The sequence below is a fragment of the Manacus vitellinus genome, unplaced genomic scaffold (assembly GCF_001715985.3).
Source record: "Manacus vitellinus isolate BGI_N305 unplaced genomic scaffold, ASM171598v3 scaffold_12_pilon, whole genome shotgun sequence".
Taxonomy (NCBI): Eukaryota; Metazoa; Chordata; class Aves; order Passeriformes; family Pipridae; genus Manacus; species Manacus vitellinus.
In genome coordinates this window covers 18,972,479-18,993,509 of record NW_021938949.1, presented here as the reverse complement: position 1 = coordinate 18,993,509, position 21,031 = coordinate 18,972,479, and the positions used below count along the sequence as shown (strand labels likewise).

Sequence of the window (21,031 nt, the reverse complement as noted above, 5' to 3'; positions counted from 1 at the left end):
AAGCTGCTGCCAGCCAAAGGCATCAGTGGTTGCCTGATGCCCATTTGGGTCACCCTGACACTCCCAGCTCTCCCAGCACAGGGTCCCTGGGCCACCCACCTTGGTGAACCAGAGAAAATCTTGCATGAGCAGGCAGGAGTAGGTGTCATCAATCTCCACCACAGGGATCTGGTCTTCGTGGGTCACCAGGATGTTGTCATCCTTGTAGAAGATGGCTGTCAGGTAGAGGCCCCTGCATGGGAGGGAAGACACACTTCAGTGTCACCCCCAGCTTCCAGCTCCATCTCCCAAAGGGCCTCTCTCCTGAGGGAAGAGGAGATGCCCAGCCCCAGGTCTCCGCTTCCCTCCAACAGCCCATGGCAGCAGAGGCCCAGGGCCAGTATGGGAGCAGGAACAGCAGATGCCCTGGCCAGTATGGGAGCAGGAACAGCAGATGCCCTGGCCAGTATGGGAGCAGGAACAGCAGATGCCCTGGCCAGTATGGGAGCAGGAACGGCAGATGCCCTGGCCAGTATGGGAGCAGGAACGGCAGATGCCCTGGCCAGTATGGGAGCAGGAATGGCAGATGCCCTGGCCAGTATGGGAGCAGGAACGGCAGATGCCCTGGCTGATGCGCTCCTGGCACAGGGGAGGGTGATGGGGCCAGCGCAGTCCGTGCAGGGGACACACTGGAGTGCCTGAAGGCCAAGCACAGGGGTGGGCAGTGGGAGGGTGCTAGGGTCTAGAGGAGGTGGTGCTGGGTGACACTGGGATGGTGCAGGGATCTGGGTACCAGCGCAGCTTGGCCAGTCCAGATGGAGATACCAAGGAGAACGTTTCATCTCTGGGTCATGGGACTCATCTGCACTGACACCACCAGCTCTCTCTCCAGCTGAGGACACACATCTGAGCACCCTCAGCCCCCACCCTGCAGGCACAGCTCCTGGTGACACCCAGGATGGGCAGATCTACAACCCCACTGGGAGAAGGGCTCTCCACAACCCCATGCACCAGCCTCTCACCGCTTCAGCGTCTTGAGAAACTTGCTGCCGGGGTGGAAGAGGTGCTTGAGGCTCTTGGAGACCGAGTGCTTTCTGCTCTGGGGCTGGTTCTTGCAGGGCTCTGTGGAGCAGAGAGCAGAGGATGCTGCAGCAGGAGATGAGGAGCTGCAGTGGCAGCCTCTGGCATGGCACATCAACCCACTGGGAAGGCTCTGCCATGGTCTCTACTGCCTGAGCTGTCTCCCTGCTATGCTCATCCATGGCACAGAGCTATTCCTGGTACCACCCCAGCTCCGTGGCTCACACCACAACCCTGGGGGACTCAGCTGGACCCCCCACCCCAGCCTCCCTGCAGCACCATGCCTGAGCTCACCGTGGCAAATGCAGTGCTGGTGGACGGTCTTCACCTGGCCCAGAAGATGGTCCAGAGCTTCAGCCTGTCCCCTCCGCCGCGGGGCCCGGCCGTCGTACTCTCGCCAGTCTGTGGGGGGACAGACTGACATCACCCCTGGCACTCCTTGGCCTGGGGGAAAGCGGGGTTCCTATCCCCTCCTCCCACATCATCTGTGTCCCCCAGGCACAGCAGTTGTGGATGCTGGGCACCTCTGGGGGTGCTGGGATTCAGGAGATCTCCAGTTCTGTGCCACTCTTCCCAGGAACTCCCAGCTCTGCCCGGCTCCCCGTGACCACTGGCCAACCTGCAGCGTGGGAGGGACATGGCATAGGGAAGGAACAAGGTCCTGTCTGTTGCTGCTGCGTTTTACTGGCCTTAAAAAATAAAATTCTTTCCAGGGTCTTCCTCCAGGTCTTCCCCATTTTCTCCGGGCAAGTGCTGGGAGCTGGGCTCACCTCAGCAAACACATAAATAAGCTCCCTCCACCTCCACCCGTTGTGGGACAGCAGCAGGACCAGGAGTGGGGTCAGGGACCTGCTGGCTCTTCTCCCTCAACTTTACATTAATTGCTTTAAACACCCCCTGTGTCCTGCCCGTTGCTGTTTTCCATGGAAAGTTCAGCTCTGTTAACTTTGGCTGGGACTTGCCACTATTTTTAGTAGCTTTAAAAACACCCAGGGAGGTGCCTGACTATATTCTGCTGGGCCAAGGAGGGATCTCTACTGAAGGGAGAAATAGTAGTGGAGATAAAAATAAATAAACCCCACTCCTGTCTGATTCACTTCAGCCACACTCGATTGATGCTTCTGGGATCTCGGTCATGGGGAATGTGACCCACGTGGGGTAGCAAATGGGCTTTAAAGGGGGTGCAAACATGACAGGGACAGGGTAAAGCACTGTCAGTGGGCTGTGCTGTGCCCTTGCTATGTGCATTCATAGACATGCAAATGGATTTTTGGCAGTTTCCATACCAGAGCTATGTGGATCTGCAGCCAGAGCTGCTCGTGGTGCTGCACATCTCTGACCATCGCTGTTCACCTCCACCTGCTCATGGTGCCCACCCCTGCTCCCTGGGCACCATGGTGGCAGGGAACATGTCCCCGCCACCTGCTCCTCGGGACAGGCTCAGCCTCCCCTGAGGCTGCTCCTTACTCATTCACAGCACTAGTCCTGACGGACCACCACACAGCAGGGACCTGTTTTGGGACCTGAGGCAAAGGGCAGAGGCATCCTGGAGCCCCCTCAGCCCTGAACTTCACCACTTGGGCTGCTCCTTCCAGCTCAGTCCTCCTGGCCTGTCTCTGCCCAGCATTCCAGAGTGCCTTGTGTGACACTGGGTGGCTATTCCTCACCACTTTTCCTGGTGCCAGCATGGGGAGGAGAGTGCTGACACCCCAGAGCCGGTCTCTCTGGGGTTTGTGACCTCCATCCCAGCTAAGTGCCAGGGAATGAAGGTCCTTGGGGCTGGGCTGGATTGGGGAGAGCACGTGGTGGCACAGGGGGGGCTCCAGGCCACTGCCACACAGGACTGGGACACTCTGAGTCCTGGCTCTTGGCCACCTCCTTGGCCTGAAATGGCTCAGCCTTTCCCAGGTGGCAAGGAGAACTTAAGGTTGAAAAATTACTATTTGGCAAAGCACCTGATGGCTGGAGGCAGCATCCCAGACTCCCAGGCACAGCCTCCCTGCCTGGCCTGAGACCCCAAAATTCTGCCTCTGCTCCTGGGTCCACCAGCTCCCATCCTGGCAGCAAGAGAGACCCCTGGGTGGCACAGGGAGCTGCCACCTGCCCCACCCACCCTGCAGCCGGTGCTGCTCCCATGGGTGTTCCCAGTGGTACTTACTTGAAGGGATGGCACACGGGGGCACGGAGGCTTGGGGGGGACCCCAGCCCTTCATGTTGTAGGCAGACACCCGGACGTAGTACGCTGTGCCCTGCAAAGAGGGAGGCCCCACTCAGCACACAGGCACCCCTCCCAGCTCCGTGTGCCAGGGCAGGAGGGTTCCCCCCCGCCCAGTACCCCAGTATTCCATGAGGAGCACTGAACTGGAAGCCCACAGCCCAGGTCACAGACTCTTACCTGATCCTCCTGTACATAGCCCTTGTTATCAGACACTAGAGAATCCCCGTGGCCCAAGTGGGAGGGTTTAGGAGGGGCAAAGGAAGGACTGGCCATTGCAAATGCTCCTTGCCAGAGGTGCTCCAGCCCCACAGACATGGGGCTTCTGTAGGTTGGGGTGCTGCCGTGCCTCTGGGATGTGCAGGGATCTGGCCCCTGGAAACAGGGAGCTGGCCAAGCACTGTCAAGGGCTTGTGGCACTGTGACAGTGATTAAAGCCTCTGATTAAAGCCCAGCCAAGCTGCCAGATGTTGCCAGGCCTCCAGGCACTCATGGAAGCAGACAGGAGCCCGGGAAGCAGCTCTGAGAGTGTGATTGATGGGCTCAGACCAGCTCCTTGCAGCAACATGGCTCCAGGCTCTGCTCGAGCCCCCTCCTGCCACACACCAGGGCAGCTCTCCCACCCCAGCAGCTCCTGAGCTCCAGCACTGCCGCCTTGGCTAAGCCCCTCTCACTCACCAAGGGCATTCCCCGCCCCTCGAGCCAGTGGTCTCTACCTGCCCACCCCTGGTGAGGGTGACCCCTCCCATCCCAGCATCTCCCCGTGTTCCCATCCTGAGCTCCATCCCACCACAGTTCCCAAGCCTGCCCCTTCTCCCCGCTGCTGGCCCAGTGCGTGCTGGAGACGGGACGGCAGCCCCGGGGAGGGGACAGCTGACAGGCAGCGTGGCTCTTGCGGTTCTCAGGGAGATAAAACAGCGGGGAGCCACAGTCCCACCAGCCCATGACCTTGCCGAGCTCCCGGACATGGAGACGGGGCCAGTCCCCCCCTCGGTGAGCGACAGGGCTGGTGTAAGGGGTTGGACTGTGCAGGTGGCAGGGGAACGAGCCACTGATTTATTGTACAGGAAGAGCCCGGGTGGAGACGGGAGCCGGGTGGGGGACCGAGGATAAATCAGGCACAAGCTGAATGGGCCCATTCTGCCTGTCACTGCCCAGGCACCCTGTGCAGGGGGGTTCCCCGCTCCCAGTGGCTGCAGCCGTGCAGGGACAGACAGTTGCCTCTCCCAGCCCCACACTCTCAGCTCTGCCCAGGCTGTGCCCGTGGAACGCATCATGCCACAATCTTATTGTTTCTGCTCGGGATGATCATAGAAAAAAGAATTCTAAAGGTTGCAAAAAGGCCTGTAAGATCACCGAGTCCAACCATTCTCCCAGCACTGCCAAGGCCATCATTAAACCATGTCCCCAGGTGCCGAACCCAAATGGCTTTTGAACACTTCCAGGGATGATAACTCCCTGGGCAGCCCATTCCAATGCCTCCCCGCTATAGCTTCAGGGAATGACCCTGTGGGCTGCCCCGTGGCCAGTGGCTTTTCCCAGCTGTGGGCTCTCCCCCCGCAGCCCTGATCCCTGTGGGGGCTCCCCAGGGCTCACCGACACCAGCCCCTGGATGGTGAAGTTCAGGTTGTTCAGCTTGTCAATCACAGCCTCCCCCAGCGGCGGCGAGAAGGTGGAGGAGCAGCTCCACTCCACTGCAAGAGAGAGACCCCAAGGTGTCACATGGCCCCAGAGCAGGGACAGGCCACCAGGCACGTCACTGGTGGCAGCTGAAGAGGGACCCACGGGCAGCACAGAAGCTGGGGGCAGCGGAATGAAGGCAGGGAAAAGGGGGATTCCCAATGGGGGCAGTGTCACGGGGACCTGTGGTTCTACTCACAAAACCACATTAGATGGGGTCAGCACCTTTAATTTATGGGCCAGAAGTGGGGAATGGAAGAAATCCTCCCAGAAGTTAAAAGCATCTGATTCAAGTGGGTGAGGGGCTCAGGAGAGGCAGCACAGCAAAGCCAGTGTGCAGGATGAGGGGGCAGCAAACAAGTGGCACCCTGAGTTTTGCCTTGCTGCAGGGTGGTATTTGGTTTAGGTCAGAGCATTTGGTTGGTGGCCAGGCTGTCCTGCAGCCCTGGCTCCTCCTGTGCTCAAGTACAAAAGTGGCCAAGGGCTCTGCCATGCTGACGTGGGGCATGAGGGGTGCCAGGCACTGCCGTGGCTGTGGCCCCCCTGCACTGCTGCAAGGATCCTGGTCCTTACCTTTGTACTTGGTGACAACGGCCGAGTTGACGCTCAGGGGCTCCCAGAAGGTCACCTGCACCGAGGAGCTGCTGGCCACTGAGAGGTGGACGTTGGTGGGGGCGTCTGGCACTCCTGGGGACAGAGAGCACAGGGACCACTACAGCGAGGACAGTCACTCTGCCCCCCTCAGTGTCCCTCTTGGGCCTCCCCCCCGTCCCAGGGACATACTCCCTGAGTGGAACACATTCTCCCCGCCACGCACCCATACTGTGAGCCCTGGTTACGAGTGGGGACACTGATGGGTGCTGGCACAGCCCCGTGCCCGGACCACGCACAGCCCTGCTCCTTCCCCCAGTGCAGGGGCTGCCCCCAGGGCCCCCCAGCCCTCCTGTGGGCACTCACGGGCGTGCTCAAACCCTGCCTTCATGCGCTTGTAAAGCCGGAACCGCCACTCCCAGGCCTTGAGTTGCTTCTCCTTCTCGGAGCAGTCGGTGTTGGGCGCCTCGTTCACCACCTGCGCCGTCAGCTCGTTGACACGCTGCTCCGCCTCCCGCACCAGCGTGGAGAGGTGCAGGGAGCGGCTCTCTAGGCTCACGACTGTGGGGAGGGGGGCACGGCCGTGGGTCCCAGGAGGAGAGACAGGAGAAAGGAGGAGAAGGTGCTTAGGACAAGCCCCGGCTCTGCTGGTAACGAATCCCCACTCCCAGATGCCATCCTCCCCTTGGTGTCCCAGTCCTGGGGTCCACTTGAGTGCATGGCCCTGCTACAGCCTGCACCAGAACCCAACGACCACTTCCCCACCCATACCCCACTGCCTGAGGTGCCCTGTTCCATCAGGCTGGAGACTCAGGTGATGGGCACAGCACTGCTCCCTGTCCCAACTCACAGTGTGGACTCTCCTTTGCTCCCGCCTGCAGCAGGGCCCTGGCGATGGGAGTGTTGTTGGTCATGATAGCGATGTCCAGGGGCAGGAGCCCCTCACTGTTGGGGGTGTTGAGGTCCAGCTCCTCGGGGCTATACTGCTTCAGCAGCTCCTGGACCCTGTCGAGGTCCTGCAGCTCCACAGCCTCGAAGAGGGCAGCATTGCTCTGGAACTGGGTGAAAGGAGAAACACAGGTGGGCTGAAAATGGGGCACCTTCCTCCACCCCACCTCTCACCAGCACCTCATGAACACAATCAGGGAGAGGGTGCCCTTGTCTCAGAGGCTTGGGAGCATCATCTCTTTGCAAACACATCTGGATGGTGCCAAGCAAACCAGCTCCAGCTGAACTTGCTTCAGGGTGGCTTCACTTAACACACTCTGGGGCTTCTGCCTAGGTGACAGCATCACCCACACACAGACCCTCTGCCCCCATGGAGCCCCTGTCCCCCTCTGGATGGAGCCCAGCAGGCACTGACCAGGTAGGACTTGCGGAGCTTCTCCTTCTCGCCACGTCCCACCAGGCTGCCCTCGTCGAAGGACATGTAGTTGACGCGGAATTTCCCCGACAGGTTCCGGTAGAGCCTCTTGGCCGCGTTGGGCGAGGAAGGGCCTGGCGGCTTCCTGGCCTGTGCCAGCTGCAGGTCCCGCATCTGCTGCGTCATTTTAGGGGAGGATGACCTGGGAAAAAGCAAGGAGGCGTGGGGAGATGAGGCACGGAGGGTGTGCCAGAAGGGCAGAGGCACATCTGCAGCGTCGGGACCGGGACACAAATCAGGAGAGCCAGAGCAGTGCTGGGTAGCACCAGTGTGAGTGCCTGCAAGCTGGAGCCAGTGCCAGCAATGCCCTCCTCCATCTGTTATCACCTGAGGCAGGGCTGTTTCTCCTCCTCTCCACTGCTGCTGGCCCTGCAGGTGTCTCAAGGGGCTCATAGGAACCCTGCAGGTGAGACCTTTCCTTCCAGACCCAAACTGAGATGCCCAAAGCAACCTCAGGCTGCTCAGCCCTGCCACTGGTCTGGATCCACTACAGCAGGGCAATCTATCCTTACTCCCAGTCCCTAGCATTCAGCTCCTACAGAGACAGGTTGCCCCATCCAGGGCTGCCCAGACCCCTGTGGCAGTAGAGGCTGCATGGAGTGACAGTCCTCAGCTCTGTGCTGGGTGACCACTGTCCACCACACCATTGGCTTGGGATGGCCTTGTGCACCCTCTCCATGTCCATTGTAGCAGGAACCCACATCCTGCACTTATCACCATCCCTCAGCCCTTTCTGGTACATGACTTTCCTCAGGGTTGTTATTCCAGCAAAGGGTACCCTCTGAAATTGAAGCGGGAGCAGGGAACGGACAAAAGGCCACTTCCAATGTCATCAAGACAATGCCAGGTCCTGATGGGACCAGTGACCCCAGTGTCCTTCTCATCAAGAGACCCAGGCTCCACAGCTGCTCCTCACCTTCTCCATCCACATTGATTGTGCTACAAAACCTTTTCTTCACTATGATTAGAGAATCACAGACTAGTTTGGGCTAGAAGGGACCTAGAAGATCATTTAGTTTCAACCTTCTGCTGTGGGTAGGGACATGATTTTGATTGCTGCTTTCAATAGCCATCATAAATATCTACAAGTCACTAGGAAAGCCAGTGTCTTTTCTGGGGCTTCCTGCAGCCAGGACCCTCTTGTCTCCATCAAGACCTCATCCCACCAGGGAAAGTCTCTAGCTTTGGTGTGAGCATGGCCTCATTGCTGTGTGGGGCTTTCACCCATAAGTCATCCTTTACAGCATGGAGGGTTTCCACTGGCATCAAACATCTGATCCCCTTCTTGCTGGAGCCCTGGCACACTTCCTAGACAAGGAGCATCAGGTCTAAAGAGCATTTAGCATGAATTAATACAGCTTCTCTCAGTTTTGACCCCATACCCCTGTGTATAAGGACAGATATTTGGGGGCAAGGTCTTCCCTGAATTGCTTTATTGGTTAAATATCAAGTGTGATAAAAGCATGACATTTGGCTGAAGGTCATACCAAAAAGGCTGTGCCTGTGGTGATGATGTTTATAAAGCCATCATCAGGAGACAGGATATTAATAACCACCTCGCTCCGCGCTCTCCGTCGTCCTGATTTCAGATGAGGCACTGTGGGCTGCAGAAAGACTTCAATGATTATAACCTTTTATTGCTGTGATATTTAAGAGTGGAAAATGCTGGGGAGGTTGGCTCCTGGCAATCATTCATCTCACCAGCTTTAGCCTATGGATTTAGAGGTCTCCACTGTGGCCCAAGCCACGGTGTCAAGTTGCTGCCCTGGGTTGTTCCAGCACTGGATGTTATTTGAACAGAGGCTTTTATGGATCAGACAGTGAACACCAACCACACCAACCAATCGGCCATCGGCAAAAGCAGCCATGCAGAGCTGGGTGAGTTCGGTGCAGCAGGGTCCTGCTGGTTCTGGGGGGGAGGAAGGGATCAGCACCCACCAGGAGGGTCTCACCACAGGGCAAGAGACCTGCACAATGCAGGGAAGGGCTGGAGAACTGGCCCTAGGCTCTCCTGGCCCTTCCCAGCTCCTTACACAGAGTCCTCAGATTGCAGCCTGAGCACATCGTGCTTCATCATGGACATGGAGCAGCTCCTGGCACGGCCACTCCAGAAGTCTCCTCATGCCAAGGGCTCACACATGGCACATAAAACCTTCTACAGATGGCAAGGACAAGATCCCAGAGATCACAGGAGCGGGAAAGTATCACACAGCCCTGCTGTCACTGGTGGACAGAGATCACGGGAAAAACCACCCGTACCTGAGCCAGCAGAGTGTTCTGGCAGGAAGAGGCAGCCAGGAAGGCAGGTCTGACCCTCGGGCAAAGCCTGAGACACAAAGTGTTGCCTGATATATTAAGGAAAGAGAAATAATTGATTCGAGAGGTTCTCCAGCAAAACCTTGCCCTTTCTATTGTGTTTAAGAGTTTCCTGCTGCCCAGGTCCTCTTCTCTCAACCTCCAGCTGTTGCTCAAGGGTGAAGATGTTGAGGCTACTCAACAAGATGTCTAATTCCACTGCGTCTCCCCTTCATCTGAGGAGGCAACTATGCTCTTCCCTCTATGGAAGTTGAAGGAGATCGTGTTGTAACAGATCCCTGTTCCATCCATGCCTGCAGAATCAGGGGTTTAAAATGAAATGGTGCTTTGGAGCAAAAGCCTTTTTTCCTGCCAATTAAAATACATGGCAAACGACCCAGTACAGGCAGACTTCACAACTGGGTGGAAGCTCTCTCAGAGAGGGTAGAAACTGAGGTGACATAGAAATTTCTCCCTGTTTTCCCTCCTCTGATTTGCTTTTAATGAGAAGAGATGAAAATTATTCAGCACTCAGGAGTGAACATCTATCTATATTAGACCAGCTGCCCCAGAGATAAAAGAGTTTCCTGTCCTGTGGTTATGAGTCATCTGGACTCAGTGAAATAGTCTTGATTTATCTAGAGCTAAACTTTGCCCTGGAGCAACTGATAGCTGAAAACAACACCCACAGATGTCCTGTCCTCGGGGGCCAACCAGCCAACATCAGCTCACCCATGGCAAAGCCCCATCCTGCAGAGAGGTGTGGGAGGAGATCCCACCTGCTCTGCCTTTAGAGTCTCAGTGCAGCCAAACTAAATTTATCTCAGCCTCAATCAGTTTCTGTTGCTAATTATTGTCCTACCTTCTGCAGAGAGGGGACAGGTGCTTTGCCTGCCCCAGCAGTTCAGTTCTCTGGCCATGGGGTGTGTTTGTGACCATCAGGGAGGTGGTGTGGACATCAGGTCTGCACTGCCATAAAACCACATACCAGCAAAAGTCCAACACCCTCTCCATGGAAGAGGCTGAGGTTCTGTGGAGGGATGTGATAGGGCCTCTCAGACAAGAGAGACACTGAGGGGCTGGAGCGTGTCCAGAGAAGGGAATGGAGCTGGGGAAGGGGCTGGAGCAGCAGGAGCAGCTGAGGGAGCTGGGGGAGCTCAGCCTGGAGAAAAGGAGGCTCAGGGGGGACCTTCTCCCTCTCTCCAACTCCCCGACAGGAGGGGGGAGCAGAGGGGATCAGGCTCCCAAAGAACAAGTGACAGGACAAGAGGAAATGGCCTCAAGTTGTGCCAGGGGAGGTTTAGGTTGGATATTGGGAAAATTTCTTCACAGAAAGGGTGGTCAGGCCCTGGCACAGCTGCTCAGAGCAGTGGTGGAGTCCCCATTCCTGGAGGCATTTAAATGCTGTGTAGATGAGACACTTGGGAACATGGGTCAGTGGTGGCCTTGGCAGTGCTGGGGGAATGGTTGGACTCAATGATCTTAAAGATCTTTTCCAACCTTTGTGATTCCGTGATTCTGTCTCATAAAGCAATGCAATAGAGGTAGTTTTCTCTTTTTTTAAAGCACATGAGGATGGATGTGCATAAGGCACCCTCATTTTCTCCCTCCTCCTGCATCAAACACAACCAAATCCACTGGGTAGTTCATAATGTTATGGTTTCTGAATATTCTGGGTTGTAATGGTTCTAACACTGCAGAACTTGGCCTAGTAAACAGTGTTAATAATTGTTGTAATTCCACGATTTTCAGTGCATTTTGGTGAAGGGTGTAGCCTCTCTAAGTCTCCAGCAGAGAACCAGTCCCTGTAAGACACATCTGGTCTGTCCCACTGGCAGTGTCCAGAGACCAGGCTGGCAGAAGGAGCCCAGCAGGTACCTGGCCAGGCAGGGGATGACCATCCTGCCCAGAGGACACCAGACTAGACATAAGGAAGAAATTTTTTATGCTGAGATTGGTCAGGCCCTGGCACAGGTTGCCCAGAGAAGCTGTGGCTGCCCCTGGATCCCTGGAAGTGTCCAAGGCCAGGCTGGATGGAACTTGGATCAGCCTGGGCTAGTGGAAGGTGTCCTGCCCATGGCAGGGTGGTAGGATGAGATAAATGATCTTGAAGGTTCCTTCCAACCCAAAAGAATCTATGATTGTACGATGGGGCTGGTGGGGACCACAGTGGCCATCCCACACCACCTCCCACCAGTGGGAGCCCGGGCTGTGAACAGGCTCATGTGCAGGCAATGCTGCTGCTGGTGGCAATGACCTTCCAGCCAAAACCTGAGGCTGCCTGGTCCCTGCTGCCCTCCATGCTGGCTGTGGAAAGGATTAGCTCATGGGTGCCTGCCCACGGAAGCAGTGAGAGGGCAGATTCCAGGCTGCAGATATGAGCTCAGTGCTGCACTCTGGTCCTTGGGGTCAGTGTGGGTGGTTGTCCCTTCAGGGAGCTGCTCCCCACTATCTGCAGCCCGATGCAGCAAAGAGAAAAGCAGCAGGGCTCTGTGCATGAGAAAAAGAGTCTGAATGATGGAGAATGAAAGGTGCTGATGCTGATGTGGGGAGGAGAAGAAGGACTGGGACCTTGCAGATCCTGTAGCCTTGTGGTGCCATAAATATCAGCTGTCCATTAGCACAAGCTGCCAGGGATGCTCTCCTGAACCGTGGTCCAATGTAGTCCATAGGGTTATCCAAGAAACAGGCAAAGGACAGGAGAAGCCAGTTATCAGGGAGAGACAACCCAACCTAGCCAAGCTCATCCTTGTGCACGCAGAAATTCATGTGCCATGGCCACGGACACTGAGGCACTGAACACTCTACAGAAGAGCCCAACACAGAGAGCAGCTCCTCTCCAGTAACAGGGACATGAATCAGAAGTGCAGTGTCCAGCATGAAGAGGAGTTGCTGATGCACTTGTATTTTCCACTCTTTTTGCCCAAGTATAAGCAATTTTTCATGACTGGCAAAATAGAGACTGGATCTAAAGTGGAACACGAGTAAGGGAGCCCTTCCAAAGAGTGGGATTTCATAACCCACCAAAAGGCACACTCAAAACTAGGACCAAATGCCATGCTCAGCATCCCTGCGAGGCAGCAGGGCTCACTGGAGCAGCAGGCACACCAGTTACCCACCCTGGGGTGTGTGGACCACCAAGGTATTTATTTAGGTATTGTGCAGTGACCCAGCCATACAGAGATGGAGCAAAACCCTCCTGCTCCACAGAAACATCTGTGTGCCTAGAAAATGCACTTGCTTATTGAAACCTGGGTCCAGAGAAAGGCACCAAAGCAGACTTTGTTTGTTTGTTTCCTCCAGCTTTTCTCTTTTCTCCCCACTTGGCAAACCCACTGGGTTTTGTTTTGAGTGGAGCCGAAGCGAGCATGCCTCTTTTGTTTAGCAATAACAACTAACTTATATAGATGCTGCTCCTGCCAGGACATTTTTGTTTGAGCTCCAGAAGCCCAGTGCTGTTAAAGCCTGATGCCTGGAGGAGCTCAGTGTGGTTCAAGGCTCTGGGGTCAGTGTAGAACCTCCCGAGCATCAGTGCTGGTACAGCTGCGGGTCATCTGTGCCGTCTCCACTGCGGGCACACCACGGTGCATCTCTGCTGCTCGAGCAGCTCGTGATCCAAGGGAGCAGAGAACAGACCCCGTGGACACACAGCCCGCCACGTCATGGCATGGCACTGGAGTGGAAAGCTGACTTCCAGGACCCAAATGAAAAGCACATCCTGGGTGAGATCTGCAACATCCACCCATGCCCAGCGCCTTGCAGCTCTGCAGGGGATGACGCGGAGGATTCCCCCTCGGGAGCAGGGCGGGGTCAGAGCCGTGCTGCACCATCCCCAAATCAGAAGAATTTGCATCCCCTGGGGAGTGCTTGTGCTGGGAGCGGATGGTAAGGACCTCCCAGGTCCAGTCCTCACTCAGCCATGGCAGAAGGGACTCACACAGGCCGGATAAACAATATCCCGCTGGGAGTTGGTGGTGTCCTCCCGAGGCACGGCCATGTCCCTGCCACAGCAGGGAAGAGCCTGCCTGCACAGCTCATGCCCACTGCACCTCCCTCTTAAATCACAGCCTGAATCTGGGAAAGATGGGGAATTCAGGGCTCAGAGAGAGGTTCAGAGTCAGCCAAGAAGATCACTCGCTGACAGTCTCCCATAAAACACTCCATGCTGCAGGCCCAGCAGCACCTTTGGGGGAGGAAAGGAGCAGAGAGGCTCGAGCAAATTCTGCTGCAACACAATAATGCTGCTGCTTCTTGCTTTTCTTTTGCTTTATTTTTTTAATTAAACATCCCAATGTTCAAAAGTGAGCCCAGAAGGACCTTGTGGCTCAACTCCATTTAAAATATACCCAAAATAAGACTTTCAGTTCCTGGGTCCCGTGTGACATCTGCCATCAGGGTCAGGGCTGCTGTCAGGCACACAATGCCATCATGGAGTGTCACTGTCCTGGCCGTGCCCACACAGGGCATCCCTCCTGCACACACTCCTCAAGCAGCACTGCCAGGACACGAGGGCACCTCTCCTTGGGGCCTGAGGGACAGGGCACAATGACTGGCTCCCCAGCCAAGGCAGGTGATGCTGCCAGCACCATCAGCCTCTGAGCACCAGCCTGGGGCTGCTGTAAGGGGGCACTGGTGGGCACAGCCTGGCTCTGGGCATCCCAGCCTGGCTCCAGGCACTCAAACCATCCTTTGAGGGAGGGGATTCAACATCTCAAAGCCTCACACAGACTCTATCCACAAATCTGGGTCAGGAAGGAGATGCTGGAGGCTTCTGCAACCAGTCCAGCTCCCCTGGCTTTAATGTTTTCACAACGATTTACCCCAGCAGAACTTCTGGGTGACCTGCCCAGACGGTCCCACCTAGAAAATCCACTTTCCTAATTCTGCACACCCAAATTCCAGGGGGATGGAGCCAAGTGGGTCTGTGCATTATGGACTGACGGTGTCTCTGCCCAGAGGGGTTTGGGAGCCTCTGCTCAGGCTGCAGCATCCCTGTGTGATTCACACATGTACCTGGCCATCTCCCAGTACCAAAAGCCCACGGTCCCTTCCCACAGTGCAGGCACTGGGCATGGCTCAGCCCTGGGCTCCCACCTCCCAGTCAGGGCAAATCCTCCTCGCTGCCTCCCCACAAAGCCAGCCTTTAATTGCTGCTTGACATTAAGTATCTGAGCAAGGAAGTCTTGGGTAAATGTTCTTGCTATGGGAACACACAGTGCTGAGTCTCTTTAATTACATTGTTTTTGTTTGGCTTTTTTTATTAGTTGTGCTGCGGCTTCCCCTCCCTGACAGGCCAGCGGAGCGCACGCTAAATAAGGCCGGGTTTAAAGCCCGCCGTGAAACCCGACCCGCGGCACCAGACTGGCTGGACGCGGTGCAAGCCAGGGTTACGCGGGACACGCATTCCAGCCGCCGCGGTCCAGCTCCGGCCCTGCGCTCCCCCCGTCCTGCTCAGGCATCGAAGCCACTCCGAGCACAACCGCCACGCTCCAGACCACCTCTGCAGCCTCGTCCTCCCCTGCTAGGAACAGCCTAAGCCCGGGCCCCACGCCGCCCCATTTCCATCGTACCCATCACTTCCACACTGACCCACATCCCCGTGGTACCCACCGACTCCGCCTCCATCATACTCATCACCTCCGTGCCGGTCCCCATCCCAAACTGCCCTGCCCCACACCTGCTCAGCCCACCTCCAGGCTGCCCCTCGGGGCCAAAGAGCCTTCTTCCCACCAGCCACACTGCTTTCATCTTCCTCTGCCCTCCTTGTTATTTTAAAGGCATTCCAGAGGATGCTGTCAGGCTTGGATGTGGTTTGGTTGGGTTGTTTGTTTTCGTACTGGAGGTTTTATGATCGCATTGGGAACAAGCCCTAATTGAGCTGCAATTCGAATTGCAGTCCGTGGGTATTTGTTTCATTTTTGGAAGGGCTCAAACGACTGTTCAGCTTAGCTGGAGAACGCATTCGGTTTTAACTGGAACCTGATGGAGACAGGATGGAGCAGGACAGGCTGTCCTGAGCTGTGACCGAAGCTCCTGGGGAAGCCCAATGTGGCCACCCCGGTGCCAGGTACGCACGGCAGCAACAGGCAGCTCTGGTTGTGACCATAGCTCTGTGACCACCCAAAAACCCTGGCACTGTCAGGGAGGAGGCAGATGGAGCCAGAATTCCGGCACCAAGAGCCAAGCGTGCAGCCCTGGAGCCTGGCTCCACAGGGGCTTGCAGCCACCCTGCAAAACCCTGACCCCTGCAAAACTCTATGCCCTGCAAAACCCTGCCTTCTGCAAGGCCCTGTTCCCCCAAAATCCCTGTCCCCCCAAAATCCCTGTCCCACCAAAATCCCTGTCCCCTCCAAACCCCTGTCCTCTCCAAACCCCTGTCCCCTCCAAATCTCTGTCCCCTGAAAACCCCTGTCCCCTGACAACCTGCATCCTGCAAACCCCTGCACCCTGCAAATCTCCTCACTGCAGGCTTTGTGACCTTGTGCTTGCCCGGCCCACGAAAAAAGGAAGCTCAGCACCACCACCTGCTGCTCCTCACTGGGTCAGGAGCTGCCTCCAGACCAGACCTGCTTGCAGGGAACAGGCAGCAGAAATGGGCAGGACCTAAAGGTCAGTGCCCAAGCTGCCCTTCACGGGACCTACATTGGTGTCACCTTCTGCTGACCGTGTCCAACACCAGAATTAGTGTTCAGGCTCAACACCCAAAATGTGCCCGATGCTTCCGGCACAGGCGACCAGCTGGACCTTTGCAGGTAGGGACAGATGGACAGACAGGTTTCCAAAGCACAGAGGGAACAGAGAGCACCTGCTCTGCTCCGCTCCCTTCCTTCCAGGATCTCACAAGCTCAGATGCTGGAGCAGGTCAGCGGAGCTCTGAAGACACCTCTGACCCGCTGGCACCATCCCAGCTAAATCAGACTTCCGTGTGTGAAAGGGGATGAGCAGTGGGGACTCGCTGCCCCTCTGTCAGGAAGAAATCCTATCCCGGCCTGGCCTGCCAGGAACGAGCAGTGTTCTGTGCCACAGCTGCATGTGTGCAAACCCTGCTCCAGGGATCAAATGCACAAGCTGAGTCATACGACGCCTGGGCTCAAAGATCACTAGAGGCAAAAGGAGGGAGAAAAAATATCCCTCTGGGTTCACAGGGGCCCAGTTTGGATCCAAGCAGAGCAGAAGGTGGACGTTCAGCGTGGGGATGCCCAGGGCCCAGCTGCCATGGTGGGAGGAGTGAGAAGGGACGTAAGGTCACATCGTCCAAGCCTGGTCCTGCCCCCTTCCTGGGGCCTGGACACACACTTTTGGTAAGGGAGCAGAGCAATTCCATGGGAGCAAGTCCATGGGGCCAGAGGCTGTCCCAATGAGATACATGACCCTGGGGGCTGGGATGGCACTGCCCCAGCTCCTCTGGGGGCTGCTGCCATGTACTTGCACTCCAGTGGAATGTCCAGGACCTCCCGGGGCCAGGAAGAAGCACTCACCTGTCTTCCCTCAAGATGGTTTGAGCTTGTGCAAGAGGGATGTTGTGTGTTTGATGATGGCCCCACCTCAGGGTACCATCCCACACTGCCACCTCCTCACCCCCACTGACACCCACCAGGACTGTCTCCTCTGCATCCATCTCCCTATCCTGGGATGGTGGGAGTCCACACCCAGGCCCTTCACTCTGGTTCAAAGGTTGGCTCAGCTCCTTGTTCTGCTGGAAACAGGGCTAGTGAGAGCCGCATCGCTGCTGCCTGGCTCTGGGGCTGCAGCTCGCCCTGGCATGGAGGCACAGCTACACATGGTGAGGGCTGAGACCTGCAGACTCATCACAGCAGTGGGAGGCAATGGATTTGCACCCAGACCTGCAGAGACAACCAAATCCTTTAACCTCCTGCGCCACCTGGTGCCACCAGGAAGAATGTGCCAGTGGGATCCCGGCTCTTATCAGAAATCACCTCTTCTCCAAAACCATCAAACAGTAGAAAAATGGCCCAAGAAGGACTTCTGGAGGTCTTCTGAGCTCACTCCCCCATGCCTATGGCTGGGCTCCATCCTCAGCCACCTACATCCCACCTGCTCTTCTCAGTCCTCCAGAAGACTTCCCCATTCCACCACCGGGATGTTCCTTCTGGTGGAAACCCACCTTCAGTCCATCATCCCACCCAAGCCATGCAGCTAGACAGGCCCAAGCCTCGTGACAGAAACCAGGCTGCAGACTTCCAGAGCTGCACCCAAAGGAGTTACCAAAGGCAGCCCACAGACATTGATCTCAGCAGGGAGGAGGAGACAACGGCCAAGACACAATGGAAGAGCAGACAAACGCACACACCCGGCTCCAGAGCTGCTGCCCAGCTGGTAAATGTTACTGGAGTCAGAAACCCCCTTTCCCACTGGAAAGAAACAGCAGGAGCCATCCAGCAGTGCTGGGCATGCTGGCCACTACCCACACACTGTCCCTGGCACTGCCACCAAGAGCAGCCACCCCCCAGTGGGGATCTCCTCGGACCACTGCTGGCATGTCCCAGCCTGGCAAAGCCCTTGTTTGGCACAGCTTCATGCAAGGATTTGCTCCTGCCTTGCACAGGGCCAGCTCCCTGTCCAGCACCCACTGGGGTCTTCTCAGACCCACCCATTCCACCATGGTGCCCTGGTTGCTGGTCTCGTGCCAGCACCACCCAACTCCTGCAGAACACCAGAGGAGCTGGGGCACTGCCACCCAACTGCAACAGCACTCACACGTGCCAGAGCTGACCTTCCCTCCATGCATCTCCATGGAGTCAGCATCCAAAGCCTGCAGTCCAAGGGAAGAAGTCAGTTTTTCTCACCATTTTGCTAGAAAACACCCCACAAGTGCTAAAGTGTTCTTTTAACAGCGCTAGCTGGGGAAACGGCACCACCAGCCAGGCCTCTTTCCAGCTGGGGTTTGCCTGCTCCTTCATCAGATGTGAGCTTTCCCAGCCCATGGCACAAAAGCAGAAAGCTTCGAGATACCACCATGTGGAAAAGCCCCAGCTGAGGATAACAGAGCTTGTGGAGGAACTGCCAGAGCCCTCAGAACACCAAATAGAAGAGATTTCCACCCTGATATGAAAGAGCAGCTTTGAAAACCACAGGGATGACAAGGTCAAACTTCTGACCATCGGGACATGCCCTTCATGGACTTGATGATCTTGAAAGTCTTTTCCAACCATAACAATCATATGACTGTGTCTATCCATGCATGGGTGTGATGTGCTGCTGAGCACACCCAAGGGACAGGGAGGCCTGCAAATATCCTTTCCCAGGTCTCACAGGATATGGGAGCACTGGGAAATGATCTCAGCATTCTCCTCACCTAGAGACCTGCCCAAGCTGACCTGAGCTCTGCTCCTTGCTCTGCCACTGAGGGGAGAGGCAGGGGATGCCCACAGCCAGTGCCTCAGTTTCCACATGGGCAGTGGAGACAAAGACGATGTTGCTTTTGGTGAAGTGCTTTGAGATTTGTCATTGAGGAGCAGTTTGGGCTCCTTCAGCCACCACTCCTGACCTGGACTCATGTGGGCAAGGGGGTGTCCCTAGAGAAGGGGACAGGAGGTGCTCTCTGCAGCTGGTGAGCAGTGGGAGCAGTGGCCAGAGTCTCTTTGTGGATGGGGACATCAGCAGCTGGCCCCCAAGAGCTCCTCCGGGCATGCCCAACCACGCTTTCCAGTGGCTAACCTGTTTGACCAAATCCGTGTGGATTTCCAGCAGGAATGCATCATCCCTGCCAAATTTCAAGTCTTTTTTTCAAAGAGGAGACACCAGAAGTCCTCAAACAAAGAGAGAGGAGGAAGGAAAAAAAAAAAGAAATTGGCAAAGCTACCATTTTTCCTCAACTTTCTGCTGAAACTTGGGAAAAATAGAGGAAAAAAAAGGAGAGAGAAAGTTCAGCCTGAGGCAGAGAAGCACAGAACAATCCAGCCCAAACAGTTAAAGCCTGGCAAAGGTAAAAGCAAAGAAACTTCCACTGGGAAGTGTTATACGGCCTTACCAAGGCTGTCTGCTGGTTCCATCCATGGTGCCCTCCTCATCCCTCCATGCAGCACCCAGGGATGACTTCCCTGCAGCATGGAAGAGCAAGGGTGGAGGTGGTCCTGGAGATGGGAGGCAGCAGTGGGGAGTGAGAGGAGACCACTCTGACCCTAGCACCTCAGAGATCTCCTAAAGCACCTGGAAGATCCCTGCTCACACAGTTACACTGAGCAGGAACTTTGAGCCACACACAACCAGGCTGGGCTCCTCCATCAGCAAGAGGCTGGGAAACATCTTACAGAGCTGGTGGCCCTACCACTTGGTGGGTGCTGCTGTCTCCCTCCTCCCCCTCATCATGCCCTGAACAGCAAGACAAAGGGTGGAAACACCCTCACGTTCCTCAGACACCCTGCTCTTCCCAGCATGTTCCTCCCCTGCTTCTCCTGCCTGCTGCAAGACACTTTCCTCCAGACCAAGATGCCCATGGACCCAGAAAACCCCTTTATGTGCCCACTGCTTCCTGTCACTTGCTGGCCTAGGATGCCACAGCTCATCCCTGTGTTAACACGGGTGGCTCAGGCTGCAATCACAGCTTCCCATTTACTGAGCCAACAAGCCTCCAGCCCTGAGGGCCTCTCTTCCTCCATTATCCCAGTTTTTCCAGTGACAGACCAAACAACCTGGTGTGGATGCATGCAAAGCTAGCAAGTGTGAACTACAGGAAAAGTGTGGGAGCAGGACAAGGCAGGGGGATTTAACTCTCTCCCAGATCACCTGGGTGACTCTGAGCAGGTCACTAAAGACCTGGTGCTGCAATGGGGTGCCCACCATGCCCCTGAGACCAGGGAGAGCAGCAGTTATGGCAGCACGGTCCCAGTGCTGACAGAGACAGCTCTGTCCATCTGCTGGGGGTTCCACCTGGGGTGAAGAGTGGCTGCTCAGGCAGCAGACACCTGAGTTATAGAATCATAAAGTATCCAGAGTTGGAAGGGACCCACAAAAATCACAAGTCCAACTCTTGGCCCTGCATCAGGGCACCAGACACCCCAACAATCCCACCACGGCCCTGAGAGCATTGTCCAAACACTCCTTGAGCTCTGGCAGCCTTGGGGCTGTGACCACTGCCCTGGGGAGCCTGTACCAGTGCCCTATGCAGTCCCCCTCTAGGGAAAGAACCTTCTCCTAAAATCCAGCCTAACCCTCCCCTGACACAGCTCCAGCTGTTCCCTCGGGTCCCGTTGCTGGTCACAGAGAGCAGAGATCAGCACCTGCCTCTCTGCTTCAGCAGGATGAGCTGAGCATGTCAGTGCATGAGGAAGGCAGCCTTGGGTGCCTGTGCAATGCAGCATCCTGATCCTGACCTGCATCATCAGGAAAGGAGACAGCCAAAGAAACTTCCCAAGTTCATGTGAAGTTCATCCCAGTGGAGCTCTGCTCCATAAGCAGAACTTTCCTGCCTGCCATGACCAGGGCAGAGCAGGGCCAGGACTGCACTTGGGAGGATGAGATCTCTTGGCAGCATCCATCTTCCCCTTGCAAAGCAATCAGGGAAGTGCTCTGCCAGGATATTCAGCTCCTTGCTGAAGGAGCTCCAAGGGCACGCTCACAGCTGAGCTTCCCTCAGATCCCACTGGGACAGCAACAGGACACTGGGAGCACACAGGAAAAGCAGGAACACTGACTAAATGTCACAGCAGCTTATCTGTGTCCAGAAGCAGGCTTCTTGCTGCCCAGGATTTATCCTGGTGTGTTGCAGGGCACAGGATGCCCCAGCTCTCCTGCCCTCACGCACCCGC

At 56.2% G+C, this 21,031-nt stretch overlaps 1 protein-coding gene across 1 annotated transcript in view; it reads right to left on the bottom strand.

Annotated features, from left to right (window-relative positions):
• Positions 1-21,031, bottom strand: part of LOC103763297 (ankyrin repeat and fibronectin type-III domain-containing protein 1) — a 74,983-nt gene that overhangs the window by 8,919 nt on the left and 45,033 nt on the right. Inside the window, exons 3-11 of the mRNA XM_018067568.3 lie at positions 6,909-7,110; positions 6,396-6,603; positions 5,912-6,106; positions 5,528-5,641; positions 4,871-4,968; positions 3,218-3,308; positions 1,354-1,461; positions 1,002-1,101; positions 100-232 (exon numbers count right to left, since the gene is read on the bottom strand). Of these exons, the coding sequence (XP_017923057.3) occupies positions 100-232; positions 1,002-1,101; positions 1,354-1,461; positions 3,218-3,308; positions 4,871-4,968; positions 5,528-5,641; positions 5,912-6,106; positions 6,396-6,603; positions 6,909-7,094 (1,233 nt within the window). The 5' untranslated portion in view covers positions 7,095-7,110. The remainder of the gene's footprint in view (positions 1-99; positions 233-1,001; positions 1,102-1,353; positions 1,462-3,217; positions 3,309-4,870; positions 4,969-5,527; positions 5,642-5,911; positions 6,107-6,395; positions 6,604-6,908; positions 7,111-21,031) is intronic.